The sequence below is a fragment of the Arachis duranensis genome, chromosome 2, assembly GCF_000817695.3.
Source record: "Arachis duranensis cultivar V14167 chromosome 2, aradu.V14167.gnm2.J7QH, whole genome shotgun sequence".
Taxonomy (NCBI): Eukaryota; Viridiplantae; Streptophyta; class Magnoliopsida; order Fabales; family Fabaceae; genus Arachis; species Arachis duranensis.
Window position 1 is genome coordinate 15,189,819 of NC_029773.3, and position 21,306 is coordinate 15,211,124.

At 34.0% G+C, this 21,306-nt stretch overlaps 2 protein-coding genes across 2 annotated transcripts; one reads left to right on the forward strand and one right to left on the reverse strand.

The window, feature by feature from the left end:
* Positions 1–577: 577 nt before the first annotated feature.
* Positions 578–4,040, forward strand: LOC107473733 (uncharacterized protein At1g03900). Its single transcript, XM_016093323.3, has 3 exons — positions 578–1,477; positions 2,781–3,074; positions 3,571–4,040. Exons 1-3 carry the CDS (start codon positions 989–991, stop codon positions 3,631–3,633), a joined length of 846 nt encoding a protein of 281 aa, XP_015948809.1. The 5' UTR covers positions 578–988; the 3' UTR covers positions 3,634–4,040.
* A 6,842-nt stretch (positions 4,041–10,882) lies between these two features.
* LOC107473731 (protein CHROMATIN REMODELING 8) lies at positions 10,883–17,126 on the reverse strand. Its single transcript, XM_016093321.3, has 7 exons — positions 16,767–17,126; positions 15,808–16,347; positions 14,990–15,383; positions 13,770–14,640; positions 12,829–13,438; positions 12,053–12,520; positions 10,883–11,893 (listed from the first exon to the last, which is right to left on the reverse strand). The coding sequence occupies exons 1-7, from the start codon at positions 16,854–16,856 to the stop codon at positions 11,213–11,215; spliced, it is 3,654 nt and encodes a 1,217-aa protein (XP_015948807.1). The 5' UTR covers positions 16,857–17,126; the 3' UTR covers positions 10,883–11,212.
* Positions 17,127–21,306: the final 4,180 nt, after the last annotated feature.

A 21,306-nucleotide genomic window follows, 5' to 3' on the forward strand; every position in this document is an offset into this window, starting at 1 on the left:
TGCGATCAAAATGAGAACAAGAAAAGTGAGAAAACTAGATGATTAGTGAACAATACCTTCAATAATCTTTCGTGTTTTTTTTCTGTGTTTCTTGGTAATGATTTCAAATTTAACTTTGAAATTTTTTCGACTTTTTGCGACGATTTTGAGAGATTTTTGAGAAATTTTGAACCTGATTTAAATTTTGAGCGAACTGTTTTTCATAATGACGTTTGCGCTATTCAATAGTCGAGGAAAGCGTGTGTTTACACGTACTTTAATTTGAGATTGGTTTTTGTTAAATTTAGACCAACTTAATTAGATTTATTTAACAAAAAAATTTTGTATGTACAGCTGAATTAATAAATTTTTCACTAATTTAAGAATAACAACATAACATTTACTTTGTCATAACTTATCACCTGAACGTGTCTCGTAAACCATTTCTGTTAGGAGTGAATGATAGAGATAACAGAGAATTCGTATTGTTTGATTACATTAAAGGACAGTCCCTGATTGAGCCCCTTTTTTTTTTTATCAGGACGTTGTTCTTTGAGATAATTATTAGAGCTCGGGTTTGGATGTTTACTCTAGGTGGGGAATATTTGTTGGAGACTCTAACAATGTTCACCCAAAAAAAGTGAAAAAAACCGTAAAAAGAAACAAGCGCGTTGAGCCAAGAGCAAGAGAATGAAAAAGGAAAAGATGTTATCGGAAATGGCAAAAGGAATGTGATAGTTAGCTTCCAAAGCAGTCTTGTTTGTTGTTTTATGCATCATCGTCATCTCACTCTCTTACTCCCAAAAACAGTTTACCTCTCAATCTCACACAGCTAACAAAAATTATAAAAAAGAAAAAAAAAAACACAGAAACGCAAAACACTCTTCTCTTCTTTAACCCCACGCCTCTTCACCAAACCCCAATAACATCATCCAATCCAAATCCACATTAAATTCACCTCAAACTCAAACTCAAATTCACTACTCTCTCTTTTTCTCCCACCAAAACGATGTCGTTTGAGGTGGAGGAAGAGGAGGCCTACGAGCACACTCTATTGGTGGTGCGCGAGGTCGCCGTCTACAAGATCCCGCCGCGCGCCTCCGCCGGCGGCTACAAGTGCGGCGAGTGGCTCCAGTCCGACAAGATCTGGTCAGGTCGGATCCGCGTCGTATCCCGCCGCGACCGCTGCGAGATCCGCCTCGAGGATCCGAACTCCGGTGACCTATTCGCCGCCTGCTTCATCTACCCAGGGCAGCGGGAGACCTCCGTCGAACCTTGCCTCGATTCCTCACGCTACTTCGTCCTTAAGATCGAGGACGGAAGGGGGAAGCACGCGTTCATAGGATTAGGGTTCAATGAGCGAAACGAGGCGTTTGATTTCAACGTCGCGCTCTCCGATCACGATAAGTATGTTAGCAGAGAACAGGAAAAGGAAGTCGCCGGCGGCGACGATGAGTCGCAAATTGATATTCATCCAGCAGTTAACCACCGGCTCAAGGTGAGTGTTTGCTTGAATTAGAGCTTATTTTAGGGTTTGGGAAAGTTTGTAATGAGAGTTTCAGTTGCAATTTTTTTGTGAACAAGTAATAGAAAAAAAAAATATTTTTATTTTTTAAAAAATTGTTATAGAAACACTGGACTGGTAGATGTTTATCGGAGTTTGGAGTGGTTGATCTAGTTGTTTGAAGCTGGTAAATTTAGTGTTAGTTCATTCGAAGTTTGTGTGCTATGATTGATCTAATTGTTGAGGTTGTGAAATTAAGATTTCTTTCGAGTTTGAACTTTGTTTAAGAATATCAGTCAGCTTGATGAGTGTGGAGCATAGTTCAGTGTTGTCGTTGAATGAATCGGAGTTTGTGTGCATTGGTTGGTCCAAGTATTGAGGGCTGGTGGAGTTAACGTTATTTGAATAGAAGCTTGTTTGTTATTTGATTGATCCAATTGTTGTGGTTTTGCTATGGTAGTTTAGTGAATTTGTTGAAGTGGTTAAGTCAACTGAAGTTTTATGTGCCTTGATGGATGCAATTGATGTAATTTTGCAATGCGTAATTCAGTGAAGTCCATGATGTGGAATGAACTGAAAAGTTGTGTGCTTTGATCGATCTCTAGAATAGCTAAAACTTGTCCACTTCATGGTGTCAACTACATAGGTCAGATTGATCAGATAATCTCATATTGTTCTACATGAATGTTCATATTTAATAGTTTAAACCAATAAGATGTAAACAATATCTTGTATGGTTTTGTTGATCTTCTTTTCCTCTAGACTAGATCTCTAGAGTCTTATTCTTGAATTATAACTAAAGAATAATTGAAGTGTAATTCAGTAATTTTTGTGGTTCATTGAATGGAAGTTAGCATTATTGGATTGATCTAACTGTTGAGCCGTGTAATTTGGGAATTCTAAATTGAAGTTTCTGAGCAATTGAAGCTTAATATGGGGAGTTAGGTGTTTTGGTTGAGTGGTTCAAGCTGTTGTCAAGAATGTCATCGTGAAACGTGAATTGATATTTATATATGTATGGATAAATTCAGCTGTTATAATATTTATATTTGTGTACTTGTCTGCTTTATATGCTTGTTGAGCTCGAGTTAATTAAGCATAATCTGATGTTATCATCAAGTGTGTTATTGAGATGCATGGCCTGTAAATTTTTGAAAGATCTGGATGAATTTACTGTAAATTCTTTAAAGTCTAAACAGTGCTGTTTGAATCTCATATTCTCCTACATATATATGGGATTTAGATCTCTGCATCTTTGCTGATTTGATTGATTTTTTTTTTTCTTTTTGGTCTATAGGAAGGGGAAACCATCAGGATTAATGTGAAGCATAAAGCATCTAGTGGAACTGGCATGCTCTCAGCTGCGGGACTAACAGGAGGGCATGCTGCAACACCAAAGCCAAAGCCAAAAGCCTTGAGTCTTGCTCCCCCTCCGACCGGGGCAGGAAAAATCAGGTCTCCTCTTCCACCTCCTCCTAATGATCCTGTTGCTGCTCGGATTGCTTCTACCACTCGCAGCTCTGATCCTAAATCAACCAATGAAAGTGTGGGACATTCCACTGACTCTCTATCAGATCTTTCTCTACTGAAGGTATGCTAATGCTCTGTTTCCTATCTATATGATATTTACAATTTACATGAACAATTAAGGAATTTACATCTGACCGACTGCAACATCATTTATTTTAGATTGATTAAATTATCTAGCTGAACTCTAATTTTGGGCATTACAGGCTTTTCATCTAGCTAGTTGTAATACATAGGTTAGGATTAATTTCCATCACCTTGCCATTCTTTTATTCTAGATGTTCTACTCCCACATGTAAAATTCTTGTTCCTTTGTTTTAAGGCATAATAGTTTTGCAGTCAAGTTGTTATAACAACAAGAACACTAACTGCAGTTCTTTAGTTCTGTGTTTATAACAACTTTGGTGAATCATGACTTTTTTACTTGAAATTTTATATCCTTTTTATTATCAACCATAAAACAAGCAAATTTCTTGGTCATCTCAGTTTGATGTTGCGGCAAATGTTAGTCCCTGATGTGGTCTAAAAATAAACCATTTGTGCCTCATTTTGAATCACAGAAAAACCTTCCCTCAACCACCACTTCAGGATCAACCACAGCTTCAGGATGGGCAGCATTCTGATGATTATATATATGAGCATTTTAACCAAGGCTTTCACTGTTCTCAGATTTTTTTGGTTCTTTATTTTGAGAAAAAGAATCTGGAAGAAACTGAAGAAAAAGCGTGTCCTGTTGAAAAAGTAATCACATCAATACCAAGTAATTCAATGTCCTCGAAGAATGAAAACTCTGGATATATTTATGTTCATCCTTTGCTTGTATTTTAACAGGTTTCGATGTCTATATGAAAGAATTTACAGTCCCACCCCTCACTCTTTTCTTTTGACCATGTTGTACCTTTGGTTGTGTTCAGGGGAGTGTTCCTTCTTCTGGCTTATATCATTTTTTATGCCGTATATTATCAACTCCATCAATTTGTTAACATATGTTTATATATATGCGAGTGAATGCTCTCCAAATTTAAAGGAACTCTTTACTCTTTTTGTTTTCTCCCTTCCAACCATCTCAAACCTATAACGACATCAACAGAGAGTATTGATGTCGTGCCAATGAGACTCTCATCCAAATTTGGAGATGCAGATATGATCTTGTCTGCTCCATCTTAAGTTCAGCCCAAATATGGGCCGCGAGTCTCCGTGACTCGCCCCCAACTGACCAAAAACCATAAGCTTTCAATTTTAGAGTAAGGTGGATAATTTAATGGAGATTCTATAATTGTCTTCGTATGAAGATATTTCATTTAGACAATTAAATGATAGTGTATTGGGTTTTATTTTTGCATGTTATCAAAGTTTTATCTTTATTTAAAATTGTTATTATTCTCTTTAAATTATTTTTTTCTCTAGAAATTACGCTTTTAAGTGTAACTAAACAAATATCTTTATGAAAAGACGTTTTTGACCTCTTTATTAAAGTAAGTCTGTGGCTAAAAAATTTTGATATAGAAGTAAAATGAATGATATACTTTAATATGGTAATTTTTTGTATTTTTAAAAATTGTGGGAGTGCACAAATAGTACACAAATCGGACCTTCCGATTTGTGTTAAAAAATTGAAAAAACTCAGAGTACACAAATCGGATCATATGAGTTGTTTGATTTTAAAATTTCGCTTAAGAAATCGCATGGTCCGACTTGTGGTTGGGCAAATATGAATTTCGGAAGCTAGAAAAAACGGACCCTCCGAGTTGTTTGTTGTTTTCAATTTTTTTTCAATTTTTTTACTGATGGAGAAATCGTATGGTCCGAGTTCTATTCCATTGACACCACGTGGCTGTGAAGCACCTATATTCTCCATATACGAGTTCAACGCCACTTTAATTAAATAGAAGTCCATCACAATTTAGTATTGAACAACTTCATCCTTTCATTATATTCTATCACATTCAACATTTCTAATCATAATATATTACTATTTGAGGGACAAAATAGTCTAAATGCTAAACAAATTCATTCTTCATTTTCTTTTTATCTACAAGTTAACCCTTACCATTTGCAAAACTTAAAAAGTACACTTATAGTCTTCCTAAGTTTAATGTTAAAAAGAATTTTCTCTTTTGATTATTCTTTGCTTCCTTTTCTTGATAATTCTCTAATATGAATTGATTGTGTTTGGTTGATAATTAAATCAATATTTTATCACCCTAAATTAGATAACTAATTTAACTATATCAGTAATACGAGTGCAATCAACCATAGGGGTAAAATTAAAATAAAATTATTAATTTTAATTTAAAAATTTAAATCGTTAATTTTTTTAATTCGAATATTTAATTAATCATATGAATACAATAATACAAGTATATAATATTATAGTTAAGTTATTACAATAATACATGTATTTCGGGTAAATTTTTTATGTCCAAATCTTGGATACTTAATACTCGGTTTATGCACTACTTTCAGGTGTGTCATATCTCGGATGTTTTTGGATTATATATTTTTTTAATTTCTACCATATTTCAGATATGCAGTATTCGATTGTGTTTTTAAAGATTTTTTTGCCACAGTAATCGAGATATGTATGTATATTTAAAACGGTAAATTATTTATATATTACACATTTTGATAAATATTATATTTATTTAATTTAAATAAAAAATTAGTCAAAGTATAACCTCTAAAATTTCAAAAATAAAATAAAATTAAAACAAAATAGTATCACATCTTGCATCATAAGCAATTATAATTCAATATAAAACAATCTGAGACTCAATTAGGGGTGTCAAAAATCCCCAGCAGACGGGGATCTCCGCGGGGACCGCCTCAAATGGGGCTTCGATGGTGGAGAATTTTTCCCGTGGGGATGGGGATAGGGAACAAAATTCTCCCGAGACAGGCGCGGGAACCCGAGCGGGGATTCTCGCTCCATCTCCGATAATTTCCCGAATTGTTAAACTTACTTAAATACTCTTACTTTATTTCTAACATAGGGGGTATTTTAGTAATTTCACCCATTAAAAAACCTTAACCCTATATTCCCTTCCCACCTTTGTTGCTGCGCCCTCTCTAACTCTCTATTCCCATCCAAACCCCAACTCTCCAGACTCCAGTCACTCACTCTCCACTTTGTTCAAATTTTAAAACCCTCACAGCTAGCCACCAGCCATTCTTGCGCCGTCACCCTAGCAGCTTCACCGCGTCATTCTCTCTCCTCAGGCACGACGTCCTTCTCCTCTCCACTTCTGCGTTTGCGTGTTTGCTTCCATTCTCGTCACTGTATGTTAACATATTTGTCTCTATTGTTTTAACAGAGAACATGGAGATGTTTGTTGGAAGTTTTATGCCGACAATGAAAGAATATTTAATGTTAAAGACTTTGTTTTATTGCTTTCTTTATAATGGAAGTTGCATTTTAAGATTTTATTTTATGGACTATGATTTGCTATGTTGTATTTCTGGACTTATAATCTTAGATAAGATATGTTTGTGTGTTTGTAATAATATTTTTTAGTTTGTTTTTTTATTTTTTTGATATTTTTTACTATAATTTCCATATGAATGTTAAATATAGGGAGATGGGAAATGGGGCCCCGCAGGGAGCCCCGCCCCGCCCCATCCCATTGACATCCCTAGACTCAACTTTGAAACTAGTAATACTCAATCTGAGTGAAAATATAAAATTTCGAGATACGAAGTATGTTTAGTTTAGTCCTTGAAATTTTTAGTACTTATCAAATAGTTTCTAATTTTTAAGAATGACCAAATTGGTTCATGAATTTATAAATCGTGAATCTCCTTCATCCCTAATTCAACGGTTGTTAACGCAATACTAACATAAAAGTATAAAACATTAAAGTATTAGTATGGCATTCTCAACCGTAAGTAGGGATATTAATGGGGTAGGGCGGGGGTAGGAGATGCTTTTCTGCTCTCCATTTTTGCCTACAGATTTGCTCTCTGTCCTTGTCCTCGTTTTCCGTCCTCGTCCTCGTTCTCCGCCGTGTCCCATTTTTCGCAGGGACTCCATTCTCCATCTTTCTGATAGTTTTGACTAATTATTAATTACCATAGAATAGAGCTGAAAGTATCCATCCTATCTAAAAACAGTAAGATTTTATATGAAAAATCTAAACGACAAGATGGTGACTTCTTTCAAAATGACGCATTGGGGGACGCCATGACGAGTCAGAGTACAATGCAATGGACGAGGTGGGGGACGCGGCAGTAGAGAGGAGAATGGACAAGACGCTAGAATTGTGGAAAGGAACGCCACAAATATAGAGAACGACGTGGTGAAGGTGATGGAACGGTGAGAGATGACAATGCGGTGAGACAGGAGAGTGGCGAGGGGGTGGTTGCAGAGAGGTTGGATGGAGTATGGACGACGCTAGGGATCTATGAATTGAAGAAGAGTTATGCAAATGAGGATTAGGATTTTGGGTTTCTCTCTCTATATATATGACATGTGAAATGACTTAAAAACATATATGAGAAATAAACTTTTAAGAAAAATTAAGTAAATTTATGAATTTCGGGGATTAGCGGGACAGGGCGGGGATCTCCGCTCGAGTCCCCGCACCTGTCCCAGGAGAATTTTGTTCCCCATCCCTATTCCCGCAAAAAAAATTCTTCATAGTCAGATCTCCATTCAGAGCAGTCCCTGCAAGGATTCCCGCGTCTCGGGGAGTTTTGCCATCACTATCCGTAAGGTGATTTGGTTAAACTTTTAGTATAATCAAATGTGTCCTAAATTAATTAATTAGATTTATTTTAGTGTCTACCAATATTAACCAAAATGAGTCCTATTAATCAATTTAAGACGTGTTTTTGATCATACTAAAGTCTTAATCATGTCACTTTATTGTTGGGGATGCTATGATAAAACTTTAATGCTTTATGTCAGTACTGAGTTAACGACAATTGAATTAGGGACGAAAGTAATTCACAATTTGTAAATTTAAGGATCAATTTGGTTATTTCCAAAAGTGAAAAACGGTTTTGATGAGCGCTAAGAAATTAAAAGACCAATTTGAATATTACCTCAAATCTCCAAAGCAAGGTGAAAGATAACATAGGAGTGGAATTTGAAAAATAAATAAACAAATAAAATGCTGCAAAAATCACATTGTACCAACACAAAATATAAAAATTCAGAATTTGGATCCTCTAAATTTTAAATTTATACTTTAGAGGGTAAAGTATAATCTTCTATTCTTAAATGGTTTCTCTCTCATATTTATTTTTGGTCCCACCTATAAAATAAATGGCGAGAGATCACACTTTACTTTTTAAAGTAAAATTCAAATTTTAGAGAATTCAAATACAAAAATTCACAATAAGATTCTTCCTTTTTTGGCAAGTAAGATATATATCGAATGTTTTAGGTGTAAAACTCTAACCCGTCCCTTAACCATTTCACAAATTTTCATTCCGTTCCTCATCGATTAAAAAATGACATCACAGTCCCTCACGATTAATTCCGTCAAACATTACATTATGTCCCATCTGTTAATGTCTCCGTGAAAAATTAACGGATCTTGCCTATGTGTACCGTTAATTCAAAATACTGTCGTTTTACTTCTTCTTCCTTTCTTCTTCTGCCACTGCACTTTAGTGCTACCTCCAACGCTGCTACCACTACCAACGCTACTCCATCATCTTCATCTCTCTCGAACCACACTCTCCTTACTTTACTGCCACCATTTACCCCACCTTCATCATGCCCACCTCTGTCTCTACTCCTCACCTTTGCCCCCTGTCCATTCTTATGGTCTCATTCATCTCTACAACAATACAATATACTCATTAGATCCACATCTCACTTCACTTAGCTTTCGCCGTCTCCTCTCTTTTTCTTTCTCCCCTTCGTCCCTCTTTATTTTGATAATTTTTCAAATTTCATTAATTTTGGAGCTATGTTTTAGTTTATTTAAAATAGAAAAAAATTGATGTTGCAGCGGATGATTTTGTTGTTATTAGAGTTGAGAATTAGTGATATTGTGGACGAGAATGAAGGGTGAAAGGCAGAGTTAGACATGATGAAGATGGAATGAGAAAGGTATGGTGAAAGAAAATGTAGATGATGGAGGAGGAGGGAGTAAGTTTGTGAGGACACTAAAAGGTATTAGTGAAGTGCAATGGTAAAGGTTAAATGATGATGATGGAAGTGAGGGAGTGAGGTAGTGTCATTTGGGGTGGAGTGAAGAGGTATGATTGTGGTGGGATGAACAACGAAAAGGAAGAAGAAGAGGTAAAGCATTTTGAGATGTGCAAAATGGTAATATTCTGCTAAGTCACTAGAGAACCATTTCTCCCTTTAAGGCCAATTTGGATAGGTTCATGAGTAATTTTTTTTTTAATTTTTAACTTATGAAAAGTTATAGCATTAATATTTGGTACAATTTTCAAAATCAAATTGTAACTTTTTAAAAAGCTATTTAAATATTTATGGAAAAGTTAAAAAAATTATTTCTCTTATAATAAATTTTTTTATCACTATTCTTTTAAAATGAGCATTTTTAGAACTAAAAAATTAAATACAAAATAACCTTTTTATAAGCTACTTTTAATATAAGTATTTATTATTTAAACTCATGAGCCATACCATGAAGTTATGAGAAAGGGAGCTAGAACGGAGGTTGAGACAAAAGACACAAATAACAGATAACCAATTTGGTTTTATGCCAGGCAGATCCACAACTGAAGTGATTTACCTGTTAAGAAGGATGATGGAGAGGTATCGTAGTAATAAAAGGGATCTACATATGGTGTTTATTGATTTGGAAAAAGCATACAATAGGGTGTCAAATGAGGTCTTATGGAAGGTTTTGGAAAGAAAGAGAGTAAGGATCACATATATTCATGCAATTAAAGACATGTATGATGAGGCTACAACTAGTGTGAAGACTTAAGGTGGTGTGACAAGAAAATTTTCTATTGGTATAAAATTACACCAGGAATCATCTTTAAGTCCATACCTTTTCACATTAGTCTTGGAAGTACTCACAGAGCATATCCAAAAACCTGTGCCATGGTGCATGCTTTTTGCCGATGATATTATCCTTATGGGAGAGTTAAGGGAAGAGCTAAATAAGAAGTTAGATTTATGAAGAGAAGCTCTAGAAGTGTATGGTCTACGCATAAGCCGTAGTAAGACGAATTATATGGGACAGAGTGTTAGGCGGCCAAAAGGGAGTATGAACATAAGTTAAGTGTGGCAAAGATGAAGATGCTGAGATGGATGAGTGGTCATCTGCGATTGGATAGAATAAGGAACGAAGATATAAGAGAGAGTTGAAGTAGCACCTATTGTAGAAAAGATGGTAGAATTGCGTCTCAGGTGGTTTGGACATGTGAGAAGAAGATCGACAAATCACCCAGTCAGGAGGGTGGATGAGATGAAAGATGGATAAGGGGTGAAAGGCAGAGGAAGAATTAGAAAGACAATCCATGAGGTAGTCAAACGAGATTTACATGGAAACAGTCTCTTTGTAGACATGATACCTGATAGAGCTCAATGGTATCATTTGATTCATGTAGCTGACCCCGCTTAGTTAGACAAGACTTTGTTGTTATTGTTTGTTATTGTTTAAGCTCTTTTTTCAAAAGGAACTTAATTAAGTTGGTGAAAAATCACAATGTTATTTTTCAGTTGACGAAGAACAGAATGAAAATTTGTAAAATTGTTAGGAGGCGAGTTAAAGTTTTACTCGAAGTTTTAGTCACATGACACACAAGTTTTTCCCTTCAAGACTTGCCTACTTAGATTTAGCTGATAAATTGATATGTACAAACTGAACCTTTAATCAATGAAATTCTGCAGAGAAAAAAAAGACCGAAAAGAAAATAACAGTAATCAGAGAATTCTTTTGTTGGCAACAAAGAGCATTAGTGTAATCACATTTTTTTTTTGTTGAAGAGTAAGCAAGGGGCTTTACAAAATCACTTTCTCTACAATAAAAGGATGCCTTCTTCTTAGCAACGAAAAGAAAAAAAGGCTACCTATTTTGTCCCTGATTAGTTTACAAAATTAGGCTGAGAACCAGCCAACGGGAGAAACAGCTATTCACCATTCACGATCCCAAAAAAACTTGACAATGAAGTACTAAAGTAAGCCGTTGCAAGACCACATTGAATGCTTTCTACCAAAATGACCAGTTTTGTACACTTTTGGCATTCAAGTATTGGCATAGTAGCTAATTATTGGTAGTCTGGCTTCAGAACCCAATTCGATCCACTAGGCCCTTTATGCAGAGTAGCTATTTCCTTTAACAGATTCTTGAATAAAGCAAGATCTTTGGAGGGTATTCTGTCCTTGAAATACTGAACTATGCTGGCTGAACTGGAACTGCCGCCATGCTGTTGTAGAAATGTACATATCTGACGAATTAATACTTCAGGTTGCGAGCCAGACATATTTTCAGAAGCTCTAGAAGATCTGACATCTGTAGATCTTGCTTGATTAATTGAACTTGAGCTTGTACCAAATTGATGTTCGAGGCCAGCACCAATGGCATTATCTTGGTTAACTCGAATTCTTGCCAAAAGTTCAGCAGAAGATAATGCCTTCCCGGACGTCGCTCCAGCAGCAAATCCATTCAATTTTTTAGTTCCATTGTTGGGTGATCCATCAGATGCTTTGTTATTTTTTATCAACTGGGTATTCACAGTTGAACCAAATTTCCGCTTAACAGATGCTGGTGCACCAGCAGCTCCAGACCTTCCTGTCCATGTAGGAACAGAGACGCTGTCGTGGCTTCGGAGCATTCGTGATTGACGTAAAGCTTCTGCAGCTCTTTGTGCAACCTTGGATGCTTCCTCCTGAAGCCTCAGTTTCTCCTCATCATTGGCATTCATGATCATATCATGGTTCAAGGCACTCTGCAAGTCAATATATATGATTAGTTGTTTGTTTCATAGTTATCTTTAATTATTAAATAGTAAATATTTACTCATTCAGCAGAATGTAGTTTTCCAATAATGTAATCAAATACACTTATATGCATGATAAATTGGTTGTACACAATGAAAAAAACTTACATGTATCCCATTGGCACCAAAAAGACTCTTCAATATATTTGTTTCCTCATCAACCCCGTCACCATGTTCCGCTTTCCCTTTGCCCTTTCCATTCGGAGATCCGCTCTGTGATTGGTCATCATTATCAGCTGCAACATCTTCAGAAACCGGTTCAGTAGTCTTGCTAAATTTATTATTCTCCTGGTTGTTTGTGTGTGTCCCAACCATATTTACTTCTTCAGATATTTGGCCGAAAATATTTGATGTTTCAGTAGACCCAGTTTCTCCATCCACATTCAATGTGAAAAGATCTTTCATATCCCGGGCTTTAAAGAACCTTTTCTGCTGTGGGTTCTTGAGTATTTTATTGGTAAGAAAATGTTTGTAAATCTGACGGTGATAAACTTTCTCCTCTATAGTTCCTCGTGTGATCAACCTATACACTGTTACATCCCGTTTCTGACCAATACGCCAAGCACGCTCTCTGGCCTTTTAAAAGAAACAGTTATCTATTAAATAATATCAAATGATTTAATTTTGAAACCAGAGCATTATATCTCATGACAATGAAACTAAAACAATTTCACAACCAAGAATATATTATAAAATATAAATCTAAAATAGCAAAAGAAAAAAATTGTCTGGATGTTTTCCCTCACCCACTCTGCCCCAAACATGCTTAGGTACTCTTTGTCGCATGTTCTATAATAAACTTGCTAACTGAATGTGGTTAAGCAAAGCTTATCAGTAATTTTTCAACAATTCCAAAACCAAAAAGGATGTGCATACAAAGTTACCTGCATATCATTTGAAGGATTCCAATCAGGGTCAAAGATTATCACCCTGTTTGCACCAGTAAGATTTGTCCCCAAACCCCCAACTCTGGTTGTTAGAATAAAAATAAATATATCATTTGAGGCATTAAATTCGTCTATTAAAGCCATTCTCTGTTTTACGGGAGTAAGACCATCCATTCTCCGATACATATGACCAGAAGTAGATAAAAAATTCTCAAGAATGTCGAGCATTTGTTGGGTTTGAGTAAAAAGAAGAACACGGTGACCTTGTTCCTTCCAAGCATTGAGCACTTGAGCTACAATCTTCATTTTCCCACTACGTTCTGGATTTCCATAATCTGGATTACCTGAGGCATGATCTCTTTCAAGTAGGTCAGGGTGATTGCATATCTTGCGCATCACATCAATTCCAGAAAGAGAATTCTTGTGTCCATCCAATATTTGCTCCACTTCCGAACTTGCCAAAAATGCTCTATAAGCAGATATTTGCTCTGATGTGAGGCTGCAGAATAGGACATGCTCAGTTTTATTTGGAAGCTGCGCATTCACATCAGCCTTCATGCGTCGAAGAAGATAAGGCATGATTAAATCACGCAGCACCACAGCACACCTGTCAATGAAACAATTAAATTCAAACTCCTGTCCTGGAAGCTAACATACTGCATAGCTCACTAAGTAAACATCGGTACTGTAGATGAAAAGGCCGTTAATCTAGTTCAAAAGTTCACTGCTTCATGTTCCAGTACATGATATGGCCAATATTAGTGAATCTGTTGTTAACATATAACTAATAAAAAATAGATAGTTAACCAACGATTATTTTGGGGAAATAACATTTTCAAATTCCTGGAAAAGCAATTCCAGTTTAATAACAGGAGAGAAAAATGGGTTACCAAATAAATTTCCCCATTAACACAATAGGAAAGGGAATATTGAGCGACCTGTATGCTGTGGATACTTGTAATGGTGAAGCATTTGCATAACCACCAACGGCGATAGGAACTGCAAATTCTGCTTCAAATACAGGCAACACACCCAATTTTCCAGGAAAAACAAAATCAAACAATGACCAGAGTTCTGACAGCTTGTTCTGAATAGGTGCACCAGTCATTATAATGCGGTGCACAGTTTGTAGCTGTTTACAAACAAGGGTGACTTCAGCATTAGGATTTCTTATTCTATGTCCTTCATCAAGAACAGCATAACCCCATTCAATGTCAAGCAACTGGTCCCCCAATATTCTGATTTGCTCGTAAGTGGTGATAAGTAAACCAGATTCTGATCTCAAAACACGATTTATCAGGGATTTCCACTTTCTTGTGTTTCTAGATGGTACACTTCTTTCATCATCACTGTCGTTTGAAACATCACTCTCATAGTCCGATTCATCAGAATTTGCTTGCTTCTTTCTAGGAGAAGAATCCTGAACAGAATCATGTAAAAGCTCTACATGAAATTTCGGGTACCACTTTTTAGCTTCCCTTTTCCACTGTCTCAAAAGTGTAACAGGACAGATAATAATGCTGGGCTTGTACATGCCACTAAAATGCAATGCACCAAGAAAAGATAAGACCTGGACAGTTTTACCAAGGCCCATCTCATCACCAATAATTCCACCAGCTCTTTGGCAATGCAATTCCCACAGCCATTGAACACCAACCTTCTGATAGTCAAACAGTGCATCAAAGATGTTATCAGGGATTTTTAGTCCACCTTCTAATGTTATATAAGAAGATTCATGATCGGCAAGTTCAACATCTTGAGCTTCCAAACTTTCACAACTAGAAGTATCCAAGTGACCATTTGCATTTTCTGCACAATGTTCAACAGATTAAATATCAAATATGAACATATAAATATAAATACAAGTGTACATAACACTAGTGAAAACAAGGCCTATGGTACATCCCAGGCTGACTTTCTTCCACACCAATAAAGGGCCGACATGCATTTTCCAGTCTTTAGAAGTAACCATTTTATTATTAAATAAATGAAGTAAGAATCTAGGGAAATTGGAAATATAAGTCAATGACGATCATGTATATACCATATCCAAATACAATCTCACCTAACAATAATTCATTGATCAATTTTTCTTGTCATCAAGATTTATAATAACTAGACCAACTTTTGCATTGAGAACATTAAAACTTGAACTTACCACTATCTCCATGTTGCATATCCTCACAAGAAACACGCCTTGTCCATTTCCTGCCAGGCAAAGGCCGCCTCCTTTTCCTCTTGGAATCTTTATTCTCCTCTTCCTCTTTGTCTCGTAATTTAAGTGGTTTCCTGAGCCTTTGAAATGGAAAGGTGGGGGCATCAAGCTTTGGAACGGCATCATATTCAAGCAGCTTGGTGGTTGGGCGAGCTCTTGCTGCCTCGGATATTGATCTAGCAGCCCTTTCAACACTTTCAGAAGCAAGATCACCAGTATTTTCTTGCTCAGATGCATTATGGCTACTTGATGCTGCAGATTGTTGAAATCGGCGCTCAAAGCCCTTCAACTTATGAAAAGGGGTTAGAACCCCTTTTCTCACCAACTCATCTCTCTCCTATGGTATCAGCAGTAGAAAATCAGATATTCTATATCTATCTCAACCAACTATACCTCAGCAAATTTGTTTAGCATTCCAGAACATCAAATGCATTTACTTAAGATATGAATAAAGCAGGTTTATGGGTAGAGAAGCTGGTTTTGTTGATGATGGTGGAGGTGGTGGTGTTTAGGGTTACAGAAAGAGAGAAGAAAGAAGATGAAGAAAAGGTATGAAATTATGAGAGAAAGATGATAGCATCATTAGAAATGAAATATTTACGAACTATTGTGTAAACTTTTGGGATAATTTTGAACAACAAAAAGAGCTTAAGGACCATTTTGATTTTCAACCCAAAAGTTAGGACCAAAACAATACTTTATCATATGACTAATATCATAATAAGAAATATTGAAACTGTTATTATCAAAAAGCAACTCACTGTTTCAACAAAACCTGCAGAGGCTGCATCCAAAACAGCATCAAAATCAGCATCATCATTAAAGGAGACTATCCTTTGCCGCTTCCCCGAGCTTTTCTGTGGCCTTTTATCTTCTTTTTTTAGTTTCTTCTTTGGTCTTCTATCTTGCTTAACTAAATCAAATATCAATTTTTCCTGGTCACTATTTTTGGAAACATCATCCTTACAGAACTCCGAAAGCTTTTCCTCTAGTTGAGCCTTTGTTTTCTTCAGGCTCTGTAGCCTATCAGCAGCAAGAACACACTGAAGGTTTGAATCATTGGAGGAACCACCTTCAGCAACTCCTTTCTCCTGGCTGTCCTCGCCAACACCACCACATTCTCCATCATTCTCATCACTTCTCAATTGCTGAATGGTAGACGCTACTGCATCTATTTCAAATCTCACTGCCCTCAGTTTCTGATTAAGCTCTGCTTTAGTAGCAGATGATGGATCAACATTTCCAGATACACTAGAATCTTCTTCCTTCACACTCCCTTCAGCTTCGGGAACAGCAGTCGCCTACAATTTCACACTCTCCAAGTTCAACTTTTATGTCTCAAAATTAAAATACAAAATAAAAAATTCTACACAGGAATACTAGTGAACACGTCTAACACATACTGATATCCAATATCAAAGATATGCTTACAAATTTCAATATATGGTTAGACATTTTAGTATTCATCGTCAAGCTCAAGTAAAACTACAAGTAAACACACACAATTCAGCACATTCAAATTTCATGGTTTTGAAAGTATTAAAATCATTTGTGCACAGCATCACAAACAAATATTACAATGATATCACATCAATGCTTAGAAATTTCAGCAGAGTTCAACAGCATTCAACACCAATTTCAAAACCGGAAAACATGATCATACAATTTCAAAAGTATATTAAATTACATTAAAATTAAAACCAGATTAATACGCACACACCTTTTCTAAGACGTGGCGTTCAATGTCTTCGGGATTCGCCGACTTAACGCCCAAACTGTTGAGCAGAATTCGATCCTGCTCTTCCTCCATCTAATTGCTAATCGCCAAAACCTAGCTTCCGTAATAGATTACATTCATCATTTTCAGTAACGAAAAAAAAAAATTACTGCATTCGATTTTAGGTTTGAATTTTCGAATTCGAATTCAATTTTTTGTTCCGCTTTTCACCAGAACCGGGAAAGTGAAATGGAAGAAGGTTTTCCCGGTTTTTTTCCCCCAGCAAGCAGCAGCGTCGTCTGGGTTTATGTTTGTGGTTCGCGCATTTTGTATTCGGCTTAGTGCCACGTCTTTGCAATTCGCTTTGCTTCTTGCTCAAGAAGATTGACCTACGGTCGTTTTATAATGCTAATGGTCCTTTATTTCTAAGAATTTGTTCAGGTGACTTTTTAAAAAAAAAAAATTTGAGTTATTTTTTTAAAATTTTATAAAAAAATAAAAGTAATTTTATATATGGATATTTAATATAAAAAGATTTTTTTTATCTATTAATTATATTTGAGTATAATAATATAAAAATATTTTTTTATTTATTTATTATATAAAAAATATTTTTTTAAAGAAAAAATATTTTAAAAAAAGATATAAATTACAGTTTTTCAAAAAAAATTATTTTTCTAATGCTTTTATTTTTACTACTAGAAATTTGTCAAACACACTTAAAAATAAAAAAGATTTTTTTCATTAAGAAAGATCTTTTTTATCAAAATAATGACGCCCAAACAATTACTAAGTCTTAACAAAAGAATATTTTTTTCTGTTATAAAATAAAAAAAATATTTATTTCCAACAAAAAAAATCTAACTTTAATTTTCGATTTTTTGTAGCATTGTAGGCAAGTTTGTCGCTTTCCTCGACAAATTTTATGTAATATGTGAAGTTCGTCACTTCTTCGGCGATTTCAAATAGATTCTTTAATAAAATCTCACCGAGATCAATTGGAAACCAAAATCATTACTAGTAACTCATCTTCTTTTTTTTACTTTGATCTTTTGCTTACTTTATATAACGTCTTAAATTTTATTGTTATCCATTAATTATGACAGTGAAATAGTATGTGATGAAAAATGATCTATCATGTTTAATTTTGCTAAATCAGTATTTATATATATGCCACCTGAAGTTAAAAGTCTAACAGTAATGAAGAATTTGATATTGTATACCATTTTACTTCTACATGCATGTACTCCATCTTAAAGCAAAAATTTATTTTAGATGTAAACATCTAAATTAGTTGTTTCGACTAAAAATCACATTAATCACGTTAGAAATCATTTATAGAAATTGAAAATCTTTATCTCTTTATTTGCAAATTATTGTCAACTAGAGACAATTCAGAAAGTTACTTATAATTAAAATTCTTCCCTCCATCAAAAATGATCAAATATTTTGATTATAGTGTATCATGAAAATAGTTTAAAATTATTGGTTGAAAAATGTTTTGTTGGAGATAAATGTGTATGTCCAACAAAATACTATCATAAATTATTATTATTATTATTCTTTTTTATAAGAATAAATTTTTATAATTTATGATAGTGTCCTTAATTAAAAATTAGAAACGAATAATTATGATAAGGATCGTAATAATGAGATATACGTTTTTTGAGTACTTTTAATTTAAATTGTTCTTAATCGTAGAATCACTAAAAATGGGACAATAGTGATTCGGATAGATTAATATATATATAATAGTCTTCATTGGATGAAGATTAATAGATCTCATTTGTTAAATTATATATATAAATGATATATACAGAGATATAACTATTGAACTGACTCGCTCTAAGAATTCCTAATGGTTATAATTACCGTATATTTGTCAATAGGATATTCTTATGATGAACATAATATTAGAATTTTTCTTTGGTCTGTGACTATCATAGTAATTAACAATATATTTGTTATACTTTGATTCTGGACACCTAACACCCTACGGTGTTAGTTGAATGAACATTGGGTATGATTTAAATACTTGTAGAATTAATGAGTAGTCAAAATGGAATCCATCAACTATGGTAATGAGTTTGAGCTCTACGATTATAATGAATGAAATAAAAATGCCTTGGCCAAGGGGGTTTGAATAAATTAAGAAATGAGTTTCTTAAGTCATTCATAATTCATGATAATAATGGTAACAAGTTAGAGTTTGACAATCAAATCGTACTCTAAAAGTTAGCCAAGAGCTAAAAAGATGGAAAGAGTTGTATTTTTGTTCATCTTGGGTTCTTAGTAAAAAATATTATTACTTCATACTATCGGGTCATCCAGGATCGTTGCTAGACGCCAACCTTGATTAGTAAATTTAGTATGACTAATATACTACCCGCTTAGTATTGAACCTATAGGGTCACACACTAACGAGTGTTCTAATCCTTGGTAAATAATCATTTAATTATTATTTTGATTAGATCAAATAAATAATTATATTAATTCAAATGGAGTATCTACTTAATATACTAAAATTGGGTTTTCCCCTAACTAATAAGGGTGACGTGTCGATCTCTTGTGAGTCTGTTTTTCCTCCAAAACGAATGAAATTTTTCATATATTCTAAATTATTTTATAAAAAATACCTTTATTATAATTATATTATTATATTATAATTAATATTTCATGAATGATATATAATTATACTAATTTAGAAACATATCTTCATTATAATTATATCAAGTACAATTTATAATTTTTTATAATATTTTTCATATACTCATTCTATTATATTATTCTTTTAATAATTTATTAATTGTTGTTACTCTAAGTTATTCTTATTGTCTAATGTTCCATTTCGATTATCTTTTACCACAATCGTTTACAATGCATCACATCCATGAAATACCTCATCGAGTTGTCTTTACTGATTCAGGTTCCAACTACATGGATGTAAGCGTTCAAAGAAGGGACAATAATCTCTACTTTACCGAAGGACGGTTGGATCTACTCACCTATTATGACCAACCTAATGGAATGTGGTTAAAGTTAGCTTTCTTGGGAGGAGCTCGATTTTTGATTGAGGAATTGCATCCACGGAACTTTATAGGGCAAGTTCAAGTTCCATCCCCTCCATGCTTTTTACGTCTACCCGAAAATCTTTGAAGTGGAGCACATAATGAGATTAAATTCCCTCAGTTTAAGTTCAGTTTTGCTAAATTTGTGACAAATTCGGATATGCAATTTCAACGATTATTCGGATATGCAATTTCATTATTAGAATAATTTTATAACATATTGTGATTTTTTTTTTCAGAAATTACCGACTTTCTTTTGCATGTATGCAATGCCATTGAGAGGAACAAGGGTTAGTTTGGTTTCTCGGTGTGGCAATTCTATACCTTGCTGCATTACATGGATAGCGGATGATGAAGTTTATTTAACAAGAGAATGGTTTGAATTTGCACGAATTCTAAATGTTGATATTTGCAATGTTATTTCAGTTGGTTATCGTTACGAGAATGACTCTATACTATACATGACTAAGAACTAGAATAGATTCAATATTGTTTAAGTAATTTGGTTTTAATATTAGTATTTGATTAAATTATAATTAGAAAATTTTAAATTATTGCCTCAATTTATATATTATGAGTATTTTCGTGGATGTACTATTTTTAAATAATTTAATAATTAATAAAATAAAGTAGTGTCAAGTATATTATTTAAGTTTATTTTTATTCTTTATTTCTTTATTGGTATTTTCATTATATTTGACAAAAAAAACTCTACCTAAATATATAGTTTTCGTTGTCCTAAGCACAATTTAGTTGCCAATAAAAACCGATTTTATCTATAAAAAATAATGAAACATGTATCTTTTGATATTATATTAATATAGTAAGTAGACATTATGATATAATAATATCTTTAATTGTATTATAATTAGCTCATAAATAATGTATGATTATATTATTTTAGAAAACTTTTTTCATTATAATTATATCAAATCAATATTTAATTATGATAAAATATGTTAATTATAATTATATCATAAAATTATAATAATTACGATAGTTATGTTATATATTTTAATCATTTATGTAAGTAAATAAACTAGAAAACAATCAAATCAAATCATGACGGTAAATAAATAATATAGAATATTATTATATATTTAATTGCATTATAATTAGCTCATGAATAATGTCTCTATGCTTTTTTACGTCTGCCCCAAAATCTTCAAAGTGGAGCACATAATGAGATTGAATTCTCTCAGTTTAAGTTCAGTTTTGCTAAATTTGTGACAAACTCGGATATGCAATTTCAACGATTGGTAATATATTTAATTTTTCTTATTTTAAGCTGTTCATTATTAGAATAATTTTATAACATATTGTGATTTTTTTTTTCAGAAATTACCGGCTTTCTTTTGCATGCATGCAATGCCATTGAGAGGAATAATGGTTAGTTTGGTTTCTCGTTGTGGCAATTCTATACCTTGTCGCATTGCATGAATAGCGGATGATGAAGCTTATTTAACAAGAGGATG

Excerpts from the sequence above, each read along its gene's own strand:
- LOC107473733 (XM_016093323.3), top strand. The coding sequence starts at position 989 with ATGTCGTTTGAGGTGGAGGAAGAGGAGGCCTACGAGCACACTCTATTG. Across the intron at positions 1,478-2,780 it reads CAGTTAACCACCGGCTCAAG|GAAGGGGAAACCATCAGGAT; the intron begins GTGAGTGTTTGC and ends TTTGGTCTATAG. Across the intron at positions 3,075-3,570 it reads CAGATCTTTCTCTACTGAAG|AAAAACCTTCCCTCAACCAC; the intron begins GTATGCTAATGC and ends TTTGAATCACAG.
- LOC107473731 (XM_016093321.3), bottom strand. The coding sequence starts at position 16,856 with ATGGAGGAAGAGCAGGATCGAATTCTGCTCAACAGTTTGGGCGTTAAG. Across the intron at positions 16,348-16,766 it reads AACGCCACGTCTTAGAAAAG|GCGACTGCTGTTCCCGAAGC; the intron begins GTGTGTGCGTAT and ends GTGAAATTGTAG. Across the intron at positions 14,641-14,989 it reads TATGCAACATGGAGATAGTG|AAAATGCAAATGGTCACTTG; the intron begins GTAAGTTCAAGT and ends AACATTGTGCAG.